The sequence below is a fragment of the Anser brachyrhynchus genome (assembly GCF_964034855.1).
Source record: "Anser brachyrhynchus genome assembly, chromosome: 5".
In the NCBI taxonomy this organism is placed as follows: Eukaryota; Metazoa; Chordata; class Aves; order Anseriformes; family Anatidae; genus Anser; species Anser brachyrhynchus.
In genome coordinates this window covers 32,506,980-32,521,358 of record NC_137699.1, presented here as the reverse complement: position 1 = coordinate 32,521,358, position 14,379 = coordinate 32,506,980, and the positions used below count along the sequence as shown (strand labels likewise).

General features: G+C 49.9%; 1 protein-coding gene across 6 annotated transcripts in view; it reads left to right on the top strand.

Annotated features, from left to right (window-relative positions):
• The first annotated feature begins 311 nt into the window (after positions 1–311).
• The window catches only part of TYRO3 (TYRO3 protein tyrosine kinase), a 40,567-nt gene continuing 26,499 nt past the window's right edge, over positions 312–14,379 (top strand). For 2 of the 6 annotated variants that reach the window (XM_080595582.1, XM_080595581.1), the window contains exons 1-5: positions 312–681; positions 3,510–3,693; positions 5,923–6,023; positions 10,219–10,389; positions 13,423–13,509. In XM_080595582.1, coding sequence (XP_080451708.1) covers positions 327–681; positions 3,510–3,693; positions 5,923–6,023; positions 10,219–10,389; positions 13,423–13,509 — 898 coding nt within the window. In that variant the 5' untranslated portion in view covers positions 312–326. Of the gene's footprint in view, positions 682–702; positions 1,251–3,495; positions 3,694–5,922; positions 6,024–10,218; positions 10,390–13,422; positions 13,510–14,379 lie in introns of those variants that run through there. The other 4 variants (XM_080595585.1, XM_080595583.1, XM_080595584.1 and 1 more) reach the window with 4 other exon arrangements.

Below are 14,379 nucleotides of genomic sequence, written 5' to 3'. Positions count from 1 at the left end.
GGGATGCCTCAGGGGTCTGGGGATCCCCTCACAGCCATGGCTGTGGGGGCCGGCCCCAAGCCCTGCTCCCCTCGAGGGCAGGTGGGTGCCTGAGGGCTCCTGAGGAGCCCGGGGCCAGGCGGGCCACATGCAGGGCGGGAGATCAGCGACCTCCCGTGTCCCCCCGCCCTGAGGAACCCCCGGGCTCGGTGTTCGGTCTCGGTTATCGGGCTCGGAGCCCCCCCTTGCCCGCAGCCCCCCTTGAGGCTCTGCCCGCCCGAGGCCGGGGGCGGCGGCGGGGCGGTGACTTTGGGCTCCGGGGGCCGCTGCTGCATATTCATGACGTGATGTCAGAGGGGGAGCCCAGCGCGCCGCGGCCGCCCGGCACCGCCATTTCCTGGCCGAGGAGGCGGCGGCGGCGGAGGGACGGGCTCGGCCCAGGAGCCGCCGAGCGGCTGCGCGCCGGCAGGGGGAGACCGCCCGGCACCGGGACCGGCGCCCGCGCCCGCTCCGCTCCGCTGCTCGCCGCCGGAAAGAAGTTGGAGATTCCCCGCAGCCTCCCGGGGCAGCCCGGCGGAGCCGAGGAGCCGGGGGACGATGGTGGTGCGGGAGCGATGGAGCTGAAGCGGGGCATGGCTCTGCCGCGCCTCCTCTTGCTGGGACTCTGGGCTGCGGCGCTCCGGGACGGCGCCGCCGCGGCAGGTGAGGCGCTGGCGGCCCTCCGGGGACGGGGGGGCTCGGGGCGGGCTACAGGTGGCCGCGGGGCTCGGCGGCCCCCGGCTGCGGAGGCCGGGCAGAGCCGGGAGCCCCGGGTGCGGGGCAGCGGCGAGGCTCGGTGCCCTGCCCGCACACGGCGGCAGCGATCCGGTCAGCCCGGGGGAAAGCCGGGCACGGTGCGTTCCCCAGCCGCGTTTCCGAGCCGCCGTTTCCCAAGTTTGAGCCCCCCGGGAGGCTGCGGAGGCCGGGCAGCCTGCAGCGGGCGGCCAGGCCGGCGTCGGAAGGAGCCCGAGGAGCAGCAAGGCTTCCCGCAGCTCCCTCCGTCCCCGCTCCAGAAATAACTTCACGGGACCGCGCGTCTGCGCCCGGCGCTCGAAACGTTCCGAGGTGGCAGGAGCGAAAAGGCAAAACAAAGCGATCCGCTGCGTACCGCGACAAGCAAGCGGCGCGCTCTGCTGCTGTCCCTTCTGTCCGACAAGGGGCTGACCAGAAGGGCGATGTAATTGTATTTCCGAGCAGCCAGCTGTACGTCTCGGCTCCTGCGGCTGCTCCAGGTAGGCTTGGGGGAACCTATTTGGGCGAGATTGTGCCTTGTGCTGGCGAGAATGTTATCGGATGAGAAATCGTGAGTGGGAGAGTGGAAGGAGGAAAAGGTGGAAATTAAAATCAGTGTTGACCTCCTATGAGCCTTTTCCAGATACCTGCAGGAAGGGACGCTGCAGCTAAAGCTGAATTTTGTCAAAAACTGGTGAATTTATTAAAAAAAACCACCTGATTTGTATTTCTTCCCTTCAGTTGATCTTGACAGAAGGCTTATATTAGGCAACGTGGAGAATTACAACTTAGGCTGAACACTCCTGCTGTATATTAATTTCCTCCAGCATTAATTTGTATGGGAACTGAAACCATAAAAGGTCTCTAATGACACTTCATTGTTTAATTTGTGGCTAACTCTTCAGCAGAGCAGTCTGAGGAAAGCCAAGTAGTTTGCCTTTCCATTAAGGCACCTGTAATGAGAGTGTCTGTCAATTTACGTGTGCCTTTAGCAACCTGGCTGCATTAGTTTTCTGTAATACTGAGAGCTGCTGTGAAGCTTTCATGTTTTGTTCCAATATTGTGAGTGGTGGAAGGGAGGATGCTTTCTGGCACGCACTGGGACGTGTAATTTGTGTTACAGATGAGTTAAGTAATGCAAGATTAGATCATCCTCACCCAAGGTGATTAAATCCTTAGCCCAGCAAACCAGCTGCAGCAACTAACCTAAAACGATCGCCTTACCAGTTTTGCTGTGCCTTTTGTCAATGTGCTGAATTAACAGCAGCAGGCAGAAAGGCGGAAATACCGATTGCTGGACACCAGCTGGGAACAGGCTGGGGGATCTCATTAGAAAGAGGCACGAAGTCCTTCTGCCGGTGTTCGGGATTGCTCCCGGGGTGCTGGTGGCGGCGGGAGCTGCTGCCCCCGCGGGAGGGTGGCGTGTTGGCGAGGGGGAAGTGGGACACGGGGCATCTCCGTGTCTGGTCACTGCTCAGGCTGTAACAGAGCGCGAGAGCAACAGGGCTGCTTACTTGGCGCTCTGGATTTCACACGTGATGTTGTGTATGGTAGCAAGGCGTCCTGTAGCTGACCGGCCAGTGACCGGCACGAAGCTGGAATGCACAGTGGTGATCTGTGGCTGCACCAGAGCAGTGGAGTGATGGAATTGGGGTTTTTGTTTTGTTTTGTTTTTGTGTGTGTTTTTCCCTGAAGTATGCGGAAGCCACTGCTAGGGCTTAATATTGAGCTGGGCAAAACCTGTTCTGGTCTGTCAGTCCTGTGCCACTGCGTAGGAAATGGCCACTCTCCCTAACAAAACTAGCTTTACATTTATATTCCACGTTCCTGCTTTCCCACGGTCTCCTTTGATCCTCCGGTTCCTCCTTTATTTGCTGTCTTTCTAAAATGCGCTTATACAGCTGGCTTCCGTGTTTTCTCATGGTAACACATTCCATAGATTCACTTCTGCTTGAGGGAAACACTCCCCATCCACCCACACGTACAGCAATGCTCCGGGCCAGATTCCGATCGCATCTGTGGCAGTGTGGACCTGAGCAGCTCCCTTGGTGCTGGTCCTGCTGCTTTGGGGTCCTGCTGCTTTGGAGTCGCGGCTCCGTGGCTCTGAGCGCGGCGTGGTCCTTCGGCTGGACCCAGGGAGGCTCGCTGGAGTGCACGCCCACATCACGCGACAGAAATCTCTGCTCCTTGGCGAGGTGCTGTAGAACAGGCTTTGCTTTCACAGGTTCTGTAAATTGCAGGGAAGCTTTCTGTAATGCAGAGGAACCGTGTACGCTGAATAACGTGGCATAATTGATTCTTTCTTGTGTCCCAGCTCTTTACAAATGCATACAATGGAGCAAGTGCGATGATTTCTTAGCGGTGCGGGAGCACCGTAGCTGAAATGCGAGAGGGAGATGTGGTACCACGTTGAGAACATGGTCAGCATGGCCGGATCATGGCGAATCTCCCAGCCTTTGTGGTGGGCTCTGCCCGGGCACTGCTCTGCAGAAGCTCACCCTGCTGCTACATGAGCGATCACGGAGTTGAGAAAAGCCCCGCGTGCAGACTGAGCTGCCACCGCTCTGCAGCTATTGCGATTTCAGTGCTTGCCTGTGATTATTGCTTAGCAGGCACAGGCAGGCAGAGGCGAGGCCCACAGACCTCTCTGCAGTGCGTGCCGGTAGGGTATGTAATTCCAGACCACCGACTTGGAGTAATTTGCTGTACTCCAACCCCCCTTCTTCTGGGGGTGGGGCGGAGTAGTATTTTTCTTTTAGGTATGAAATTTACAGGATCTCCAATCAAATTAAAGGTGTCCCAGGGTCAACCCGTCAAACTAAATTGCAGCCTCGAGGGAATGGAAGATCCCGAGATGTTGTGGATCAAGGACGGAGCAGTGGTGCAAAGCGTAGACCAGGTGTACATTCCAGTAGATGAAGAGCACTGGATCGGCTTCCTCAGGTACAACAGATGCGGAGAAGGAAGAATATCATGGAATCTATTGCACAATTTTCTGCTGTCAGCTATAGCTATGTAACTGCGGTGACCTCTTCGTGGCAGGGTCCTCAGGTCTGCAGTTCAGTGTGTGGCAAGGGCATAACTGAGAGCAGAACTGAAGCCACTGAGGGCTGAGATGATGCACTAGAGCCGTATTGGTTTTCTGACTACCCTGGTGACAGGTGCTTTGCTAACACTTGTGATGCTTGAGACGTGACTGCAAGGTGAAAGGATGTGTTCTTGCCGTGTTTGTTCATCTTGCTCTGCTGTGCAGCAGGAAGACTAAGGTCTGATGTGTAGGTTTTCTCTCTCGTACTCATTCTGCTCTCTTTCTCTCTTGAGCTGTCAGTCTGCCTGAGGGATGAGGCTTGCTAATTGAAATGAGACTCCCAGGACTCCGTCCCCTTCCTTTCTTTGTGAAGGAGCATTTGGCACCTGAACCATCCCCAAATTATTTTGCAGAAACTTTCCCTATATATTTACGCCAAGTGATATGAAGCCTGCCCTGCTCAGAGGCTCACAAACTCCCTTCTGCAAAGCAGCTCTCTCTGCCCTTACTGCAGCAGAAGGTGGATGTCGGTGAGTTCTGGAAGTAGCAGGCTAAACAAGACCCAAGGTTCTCCTCTGGCTCTTTATCTATGCATAAAAGGAGCTTGTACAAGCAAGCGTGCCGTCGCTGTGAGGGCTCAAAACCATTGACTGGCTGAGAATCACTCTTCTGTGAGCTCAGGCTTCATCTCCTCTTAGGTCTCTTGGCTTGCCGTTGCATGGAGTCTCCTATTCTAGCAACTAGAAGTCTCTGTGATAGAGCCTGTCTGTAATAAATGTTCTGGTAGGAAAAAAATCGGTGCCTAGCAAAACTGTTGCATAACGTTATGTTGTGGAAACAGTTTGTCTTGAATCTATATCATTTACTTCTCCCTTTTCTGCTTTGCCACTGTCAGTCTTCTCACATCTTGTTTTTCTCCACTGAGAACTTCCTGCAGCCCCAGGGCTAAGTTAGGGTGCTAAATCCAGATGTGCCCATATTTCTCTCCTTTTTCCTTTCTCCTACTAAAGTGATCATTTCTACCACCCGCTGTGTGACTCTCCACTGCAATCGCTGTTTCAGAACATGTGGCTGGATGGGCAGGACAGCTGATTCCTGTTGAAGGTACAGCTCTGAAAATCAGGCTGTAGCAGGACCATTTTGTGCATTTCAGCAAATGCTCTCCCTGTTCAGTCTTCCATCTGAGAAATTCCTCCCCTTCCCCAAGATGGACCGCTAGCATTAGAAAAGCCAGCGTCAAATCTGCTGTGCATCCCGAGGCGGGGGGTGGGGGGGGGGTGCAATTAGCATTTGTACATTGGTGGGCACTCAGAGTCACACTGGTGCCTTTGGTAGCTGAGAACTTGTAGCTTTGGTCCCAAATTCTGCCCTTATTCACCTCATGCTCTTAGAGACACTTGACGTACCGCAGATACCCAGTGGTGGAATGAGGAAGAGAATTTCTCTGCTGAACTGCTCAGTCCCTGTGACTGCTTTCCCTTGCTTGAATGCATCTTCTCAGGAGAGTTGTTGCTGAGCAAGGGAGGATGTAGAACGGGTAGAATGGTTTGTGGTGTGAGGCCCTGTGCTGGACGCCAGCATAACCCCTTTGAAATCACCAACCGAAAGGCCCAAGTAGTTTTGTGGTGTGAAATGCTCTTAGGATAAGAATAACACTAAGCACAGTTGAAATGAGAGGGGACCTCTTCTGACCCATTTATTCCCATATGAGGCAGTCCTATCACCTAACCAAAGCAAAACATTCAGGCTCGTTGGAAGCATGTGATTTGGAGTTTCCCACTAGCTCGGGCGCTGTAGGCTAAGATGCAGCTCTTGAAGACCAGCTAGAGTCACAATTCAGAGTCAAGGAGATGAGCAACCCCTTCCTACTCTCAAAGGACAAATTACGGGTTTCCTGCGAGCACATTTTGGAGGAAGGCTGTCTGCTCTGCTGAGGATTCTTTCCATCCACCCTAGAGGAGCCTCCTTTCTCCCCTGCTTTGCCGCGTGCTTTGTGCTGGCTGGCTTTGCCTTCCTCCCTAGGGCTGGCGGCATTTCAGTGGGTGTTGTCCGTGCATCTGGTTTTTCAAATGCTGGAGGGTCCTTTGGGGCAAAAACATGCTTTATCCACGTAAAATATCGATATGGCTTTTGACTTTTTTCAGCTTGAAATCCGTCGAGCGGACAGATTCTGGGAAGTACTGGTGCCAGGTTGAGAACGGGGGGAAGAAGGAAGAATCACAGCAAGTGTGGCTCATAGTGGAAGGTAAGGAGTAGTAGTAGTGCTGGTTTCCTTTCAGGGTTGACCCAACAATATACTGTAGGTGGAAGTGAGGTGGAAGTGACAGGCCTCTTAGCTTTGAATCATTCCTGATAACTGCAGTGAGATCACTATAGGGCAGATAAGAAATGATAGGAGAGTAGCTTCAAGGAAAGGAGCTGTCAGTGTGTTAGCCTTCTGGATTTATTTTGGCACATTGGGAAGCAAGGGAAAGATTGTTTCATAGAATGGCTTGGGTTAGAGTGGACCTTAAAGATCATCTACTTCCGATCCCCCTGCCATAGGCAGGGATGCCACCCACTAGACCAGGTTGGCTAAGGCCCCATCCAGCCTGGCCTTGAACACCAACAGGGATGGGGCATCCACAGCTTCTCTGGGCAACACTTTCATGCACACACATTTCCTTCCAGCCCCTCAATCCACTGTTGCTTTGATCTTTAAACAATTCATACAATTACGGGACGGTTTAGGTTGAAAGGGATCCATGAGAATCATCTCGTACAACCCTCTTCTCAAGGCAGGGCCACAGCTGTTTCTATGTATCGGTCAAACAATTCTTTGAGGGCAAAGTACAGCTTTAGCCTGATTTTGAGAGTTTCAGTAGAAGTGTTATACATCAGTGCCTCACAGCCATGACTGTTCATGTTGCACTGTTTTGCCTAGTCTTGTCTGATAAAGAGGAAGTTGTAGGTGATTGTCCAAAAGTTACCCAAGGCAGAGTGGATTGATGGCTTCTCATTGCCTCTAGTTTCATTTCCCTTGACCCATGATCATTTTAGATCCTCAGAAGCTGGTAGTACTGGGATAGTGTAATATTTGGTGAGACAGTTGAGAGGGACGGTGTATTTGCAGCAAGAGCTGGATTTTTGGATGTAATTGGTAATATTTTGGGCCAGAGCTGAATTGGTGCTCTTGAAGAGGGGACATGGGTTGTGTGTCTCAGGAGGTGGTGTGGTTTGGGTGACATTTTTACAGCACAGGTCTCACTCATCCAGAGCCATGGAAATATTTGTAGCAGTCCTCGTGGGAGGAGGAATGCTTACCTTCTGTCTTCCGTGAGTTCCAGGGTTTCATCCACCTAAAATTTCAGGTGCAGTTTCATCTGGAGAACACTGTTTACAGCGTAAAATTTTCTTTCGTGCAGGTTTCTATTTTTATTCCAATTACCATGGCCCCCTCCAGAGGTGGCTGCATTTGCGTGTTGGGTGCATTAGAAGTGATTGGGTAGCTCAGTGTGCTAAGCAATCTCAAAAACAAAGGAGCCCTTCTGGGTAGTGCAGGCAAAAAATAACAAAGTCACAAAAAACAGTTGCAGCTAGATAAGGGGGAGTTCTGAAAATGAAGGCCAAGGCTTACAACAGAACCATAAGTTAAAAATGTAACTGGTCATTTTTAAGAGAAAAGCAAGTATGACAGAAGATAGTTAAACCTGAACTGAGCGTGTAGTCATGTGAGATGGGACTCAGTGGGGAAAAAATAAAAATTAACAAGTAGTGATAAGGGGTGGATTAAAAAAAAGCTATCAGCAGTTAGCGTAAGAAAACTAGGGAATGCAAAAGCCTATCAGTCCCACCAGCACTGTTATCTCTGTATGTATTTCTTCCCTGGGCATACCAGCTTTGTCTAGAAGTTATTTGCTGTTTTTATAGCAATTGTTCTCTTTGGCTGAGAGGGGATGTTTGCCTTCGTCTCCTGCAGCCCTTGGTAGGTGTTGACACCCTTCAAGTATACCGTACAACACAAGCATAGGCTATTGGTATCTAACTCAAAGTGAGCTAAGCAGAATTTGTATCGATGGTATTTGAACTGTGCCTGTGATACCACTAAAATGTTTGATCTTATGAAAAACTCCTCAGAATTTACGAAGAAAAAAAAAAAGACTTTGAAACTATTTCTGGTTTAGAAACTAGATTCTGGCCTTACCAAGAACATGATAGTGTTCGATGCCTGGAGATGTAATCCAAGAGGCATGCTGCAGAGTGGGACCATCTGAAAACGAAGATTATCTCCCTTACAGAACTTTGTCTGAAATTACACCCCTGGCTGTGGGGCTGGCCCCTGGGGCTGCTGGCCCTTGTTGTGGCTACAGAGTCAGCACACCAGCCCAAACCACGTGGACATGCCTCCTTAATGCTGTCTGAAAACTGAGCTGTAGAAAAAGGCCGTCCCTGTGGGAAGGATATGGAAGAGGGCTTGGAACAGGGAATACACAGGCTCATTTCCCTATTTTGCCTCTGCTTTCCTGGCTGTTGGCAGCTCACTGCTTCCATGGTGCATCTGTGAGGTGTGGGTGCTGGCACTTGCCGCTTGCACCAGGAACTAGGAGGGTAAACGTGCCACAGACTGCAAGGTGTCCAGGTAACATCCTGACGGGGTAGTGCAAGTTCCTGAGCTGGATGAGTCAGCTGCACACCCTGAACTACAAGAGTTTTTAATTGTGGTCTTGTCTGGTCTGGTTAGTTGCTCCTAAAGTGAGAAAACCTGCCGAGCTGGGCAGGATCCTCCTGAAAGGTTACCTCGGGTACCATGGCAAAGGGACAGCAGGCAGGGATCCAGCTCACGGGTAGAAGAGACGCTGGTATTTTCCCCTTGGGCCTTCCTTAGAAAAGGAGGTCAAAGCAGGTGGAGGTGTCACAGCTGGTATTTGGAAAGTTTGTTCACTTTTACTGTTTAAGTAGGACTGCAATAAAAAAATAAAGCAAAGCATGTAAGCAGAAACCAGCAATGAATCATGATGGATATACCTGTCCTGAGCGTTAGCCTTTGTACGGATAGGCGCTGTCATTCCTGGGTGACCTATTTCTAGACCTATGTTAGCTTTTTTTCATTTACCTGCCACTCTAAAGGGACAAGTGGCAAGGAGGAGAGGAGGGCACAGATAAACTGCCACCTAAAAAATGCAAACAGTGGCCTCAGTAAAAGACTGAGGACACCACTTCCAGTCAGAGTGCAGGGGGAATGTCAAGCATTAGGCTCCTAAATCCATGTTTCAGCACCAACGTTAATTGCCTGCTTTTGGGGGTGCTCAGCATGTGCCATGCCAGCTGGAGCCACTCGGGCCTGTCGTCTCCGTGGCCAAGGACAGACAGTGTGCCTGAAGCATGTGAATGCCCAGTATCGCTGGTTCCTCTTTCTGTGAAGTGGTAAATCAGCAGTTTTCCAAACATTTTCTCCAGCTGAGGTTATCTTATTTCTTGTTTTGGTTTAGACAGTCATTGGCAGCTGTGCTTGAGTTTAAAAGGAGCCCAGCATTTCTCCAGGCCTTGGTTCCTCCAGCAGTTACCAGAAGTGGGTGTCAACTGGTCTGCACAGTCAGCACTGATACTGACGGCTGCTGAAACTTTGTGCAACTAGGTGGGAGCACTGAAACCACCAGAGGCTTGGCATTGCCTGTAAGAGAAACCACACGTTTTGATGTGCTGAGCTCCATTAACTCTTACCAGTTGAGAGAAGACCTGAGGTAGCAGCACTGCAGCTCCCTGTGGGTCTGATCCAAGGCCTGTTGCACCCAACAGGAATTTTGCCACTGCAGCAAACAGATACTTATTGAGAGAGCTGTGTCCGTGTTAGCTCTGTAACAAATTACCCCTAATTTCAGGGCAGCCTGGTTCTCTCGGTGCTGAGCATGCTGGGCAGCTGCTCCATTCAATTAGATTATGCAGAGAGAGTGTAAGTGATCCCTGCCTCTCACCAGGGGAATTCTTTCCTCATTCATGGGTTTGTCACAGCAGCTAGTTCAGCGTGTTTACAAAGTTCAGTTTTTAATGCATGGCAAGAAGTACCTGCAGCTGGGTTAGGTGTCCTTTAAAAGTGGTGGCAGACATGGCTACAGATACTGACTGCTTCCTCTTTAAACTCCCAATTTCTCAACTGAAAAGTTGAGCAAATTCTGCTGTTAAAGGCTACTTTATAGGGGAGTTTTGAAGGAGACTCAGTGAAAGAGTCTTTTCAAAGGCATTTTAGGAAGAAAGCACTCTGTTCTCACTGACTTGTAGTGGGAGTGTGTGGTCATTCACATCCCAAGGTAATCTGGTTTATTTTGTGAAGGGCTTGGACAGAGTCAGATTAGGTATAGGGGCAGGACAGATGGGTGTCCAGTGTTGGGCACTGGTATTAGTGGTAACAAACAGAGACAGGAGGAGCCTCTCAAGTTATTATCACTTGTCTGTTGCTTTTCTAGGTGTACCCTACTTTACTGTGGAACCTGAGGATGTATCCGTGTCCCCTAATGCCCCATTTCATATGGCCTGTGCTGCTGTTGGTCCCCCTGAACCAGTGACAATTGTCTGGTGGATGGGAGACTCTAGAGTGGGGCTTCCAGACATCTCCCCCTCCATCCTAAATGTGTCAGGTAAGGCTACTGCCAATGCAGGGGATCACTTTGAGCATCAGAAGCGTGGAGAGGGAGAGCTCTCTTCTGCTCATGCCTAGTGACACTGGGTAGCCACATAGTGTGGGAACAGTCTTTGACTGCACCTTGAAAGCACAGACTGTCATACATGATCACGTATGAAGGCAGATCATCTCAAGGGATGCTTATAGCCCAGTGTATTTTTTTGCTGGCTTGAGGCATGCAGGCTTTGCAGAGCTTGGGTGGGGCTGGCACCGTGGTAAAGATGCTACTGGACAGGTGATGCATTGGGTCCCTCTTTTGTTATTCTACCTCATGGGGCGTGTTTATGGCTTTAGTAAATGACTCTCTTGGTGACTTTTGGCTTAGAAACCTAAAAGCATTTGCATGTAACAGATGCCACCTCCTGCCCCCATGCACAGCCACATCCCACACTGCTTTCTGCTCTCCTCCCCTGCTCTGGTCTTGTAGGCTTGCTGGATGCTCTTATCACTAAAACCTGACCACCTCATGTAATTGTTTGACGCTTCTAGGCCATTTGTATTGGTGCTAAAGTGGGCTGGTTGATATCCTCAGAGACTGAGGTTTGCCCCAGAGTGGGTGCTAGCACATGATGGTAAGACTGCCTTCCCCCCCGCATCAGCTGGAGACCTCAGGAGGCAGTAGGTATTTGGGCCTCTCCTCAGCCTGCTTTCAGGGAAGGATGACATACACCTACTGGGAACTGACTGTAGCTATTCCTGTTGTTACCTTGTAAAGGTAACTTAATTCTAGTTACTTCTCCAACACCTTTGTGATATTTCTTCTCTTTGCTGCTATTATTCTCAGCGGCTGTGAGTCAAACTCGAACTAGCTAGGTTTTACGACTCAGATTCATCTCTGGGGCCTCTTCCTCAGTGTTAATACAGTTACACCCAGGGGGAGTTTCTCTCTGTAAATCTCTGGCCATCCTTCAAGCTATCCAATTCTATTAAGCCTTCCCTTTAAACCTAATTTGTATGTAAATCAAAACTTGGTTTGTGATTTGCGATGGTTTTATCATCTGCTCTCTCTCTTACATAGCCACTGGGTGCTGTTCAAAGTTGGAAATGAAAACTGCTCCCTTATGATAGAATCTGCCAGTTGAAATGAAAACTGAAAAGACAGATAATGGAGAGGGGAAAGACGATAACAAGAAAAGGTCTCCCTCCCTCCCCTGAACTCATCCCCACGGTGCCTCACAAAATTTTTGTCATTGTAGAGCAGTGATGTGGGGGCCTGAAGAAGGGCAGCTGCTCCTAGTGACTCTCCAAATAGACTGGTATTATATATTTTCCTCACCAGCACCTTTGTTTGTCCTTTTCTCTTCCACTCCAGATAGATAGGAGCCCTTGCTGGTTAGGGATAATATTGTTCTGAGAATTAAGCGGGGATGTGTGCAGCTGTTTTTTAGTGACAAGAGGACCTGTGCCTCTCTTGTACACGGCTTCAGCAGGTGCTGATGGAGCTGAGATGCCCAACCCTGTCTTGCAGAAGAGTGCTCATCTATAATGCACTCAGGTGCTAGCATTTTATTTTATTTAATCGGGGGAAGAACACAAAATTAATAGTTTTCTAGCATGGAAACTCTTTTCTGGATAACTTAGAAATATAACTCTGTAGTGCTTTTTGGGATGTTCCTTGGGTGGATCTTTTCTTTGCCATAGAGAACATGTAGGAGAACATAAGCTGCACGGTCAGATTGCCAAGGCATGTCAAAATTACGGTTGGTCAGGCATTGCTAGCTAAAGAAAGTATCAAATCCTGAAGAAAATGATAAAGTAGTAGCCAGAAAGCAAACCTTTGTTCAGCAAGCAGTCAGTTTGGTAAAAGGGCTATTGTGTTTGGAAAGCAGTGCTGACAATGGTGCTGGAGAGCAGGGGTTCTTAGCTTGTGGTGTACTTTGCGTTTTCCTCAGGGCAGGACTGTGTTTGCTTCTGTCTTTTGGGAGTGCCTCATGCATCAGGTGCTCCTCTGCTCTGCTGCCCGCTGTCAGCCTTTTCCTCTGGTTCACTGGGGTGAGTGGATGGTGCCAAAATGTTTTACTCTTTTGTTTTATGGCAGTCCCTCCTCTCCTTCAGTACACCTTCTTTGCAGTGCTGTCAACTGCAGGCTCTTGGAAGATGAATCGAAAGGCAAAGATGGACACTGTGCAAGCTACTTCCTGCAGTTCCAAGAGACCTTTTGCCTCCTGAACTGCATGCCCGTAGTGGGCCAACCCTTAGCTTTTCTCAGATAGAGCCCAGCGGAGTGAAAACGGATGCTGGCCACACCTCTCCAGGCAGCTTTGCAAATGTGTCGCAGTCATGATTAATTAACAATGCCAATATGCACCTTGGAGCAGCTGGGTATCAGTATGATGCCATGTTCAGGCCCTTCAGATGGACAGATGCTCACAAAAGAGAGGGTGCATAACCATCCCTTGTAGTGAATCACCCCTGGAGAGTGCCTCCATGCAGATGCAGTAGCATTTTGCTTCCATTTCCTTTGCTTGTCTCCAAAAGTTGGATGAAAGGCAAGGGACAGGTGGGCATTAGCTCAAAGCCTGCAATATTTGGTTGGAAGTCTGCTTGGGCTCCCAGCCCAGCTACCAGGTGGCTGTGCTTCAGGTTGCAGAGGTGCTCAGGTGGCAAGCTGAGCTCCGGGGTGCTGATGGGTTGTACAAACCCGTGGTTCTGCATGGTCCTTGCTCCAAGGAAGCTTGCCAGCACGCGAGAAAGGGACATCTCCAAACTGAGTGCTGTGATCTGCTGTTCTGCCAGGTTCATCCTTCTTTTTCAGTGCTTTCTGAAGCTCCAAGGGAAGCTCTTCTACATTGCCACACACTCTCCATTAAAAATGTGGTTGGCACATTAATTACATTGAAATCCACGTGCCTTTGACTGGCACCCAGCTCAGCCCTCCAACTGCCTGTGCAGCATGAGCTGGATGTCACGCAATTGAAATTCTGCCGACGGTTGGAGCTGGATTATATAGCTGTTTGTGTTTCCTTTCCTTTTCTTGGCCAACCTCCAGGTATTAATCAAAGCACAGTGTTCTCCTGCGAAGCTCACAACGTAAAGGGATTGTCTTCATCTCGGACAGCCACTGTTCAAATTAAAGGTGAGAGAATGGGCACGGGAGATGGGTTTGCTCTGTGGGGAGGGAAGGAAGGGCTCCCTAATGCAAGGGGCTGTCTCGAAGCTGCCAGCAAGCAGCACTGGCTGGAGCTGCCAGCAGCTGAAATAATGCTTTGTGCTCTTCTGGCAACTCCTGCTTGCTGTGCGGGGCCGTATCCCAGGCTGCTGGGAATAAAACGCATCTGATACAGGAATGGAAACATGATGTCAAATAGCAGTTTCTCCTTGAAATGTAGAGAGTCGGAGCAGTCAAATTGTTTGTGAGAGAAGTAGCTGGATATCATCTAAACCAAAGCTGGGGAAATCTCTCCTGCTTGGAGATAGATGGGTCTTGTTAGAGCTAAAGAGGCCATTATTTCTGCTTGCTTCTGTTGGCGTCATATTAGATGCTGAAAAAAGGAAAGGAAGGCAATCACCAGTGGCCAGTAAAACCTACTCATCCACACTGTTCTTTATGGATCTTATTTTTTTGTTCTTTCCCCTTTAGAAACTTGTTCAAAACAAATAATCCCTAGCCCTTGCATGGGCAGCTGCTGTTTGGAGTCCCTAAGCTGCTGCCACATTTCCTCTGTGCATCCAGGTGACTGAAACAGGGGGGTAATCGGAGAAGTCAGCTCTTCCCCTCCTCTTCATGTTGGGATGCTTCTGCATTTGAATTTTTAGTCGTGCTTTAACGCGCATTAAATGATATAATTATCAGTTCCAGGAGAGAGACATGTCACAAAAATAATTTGTTCCAAGCAGTAGCTTATTGCTCAGCCTGAATAAGAGCAAACGCTTATGTCTATATCAAATTCAGAGTTGTATTAGCTAGTACGCATTAAGGTATAGCTTAAAACCCAGCTGTAGATCT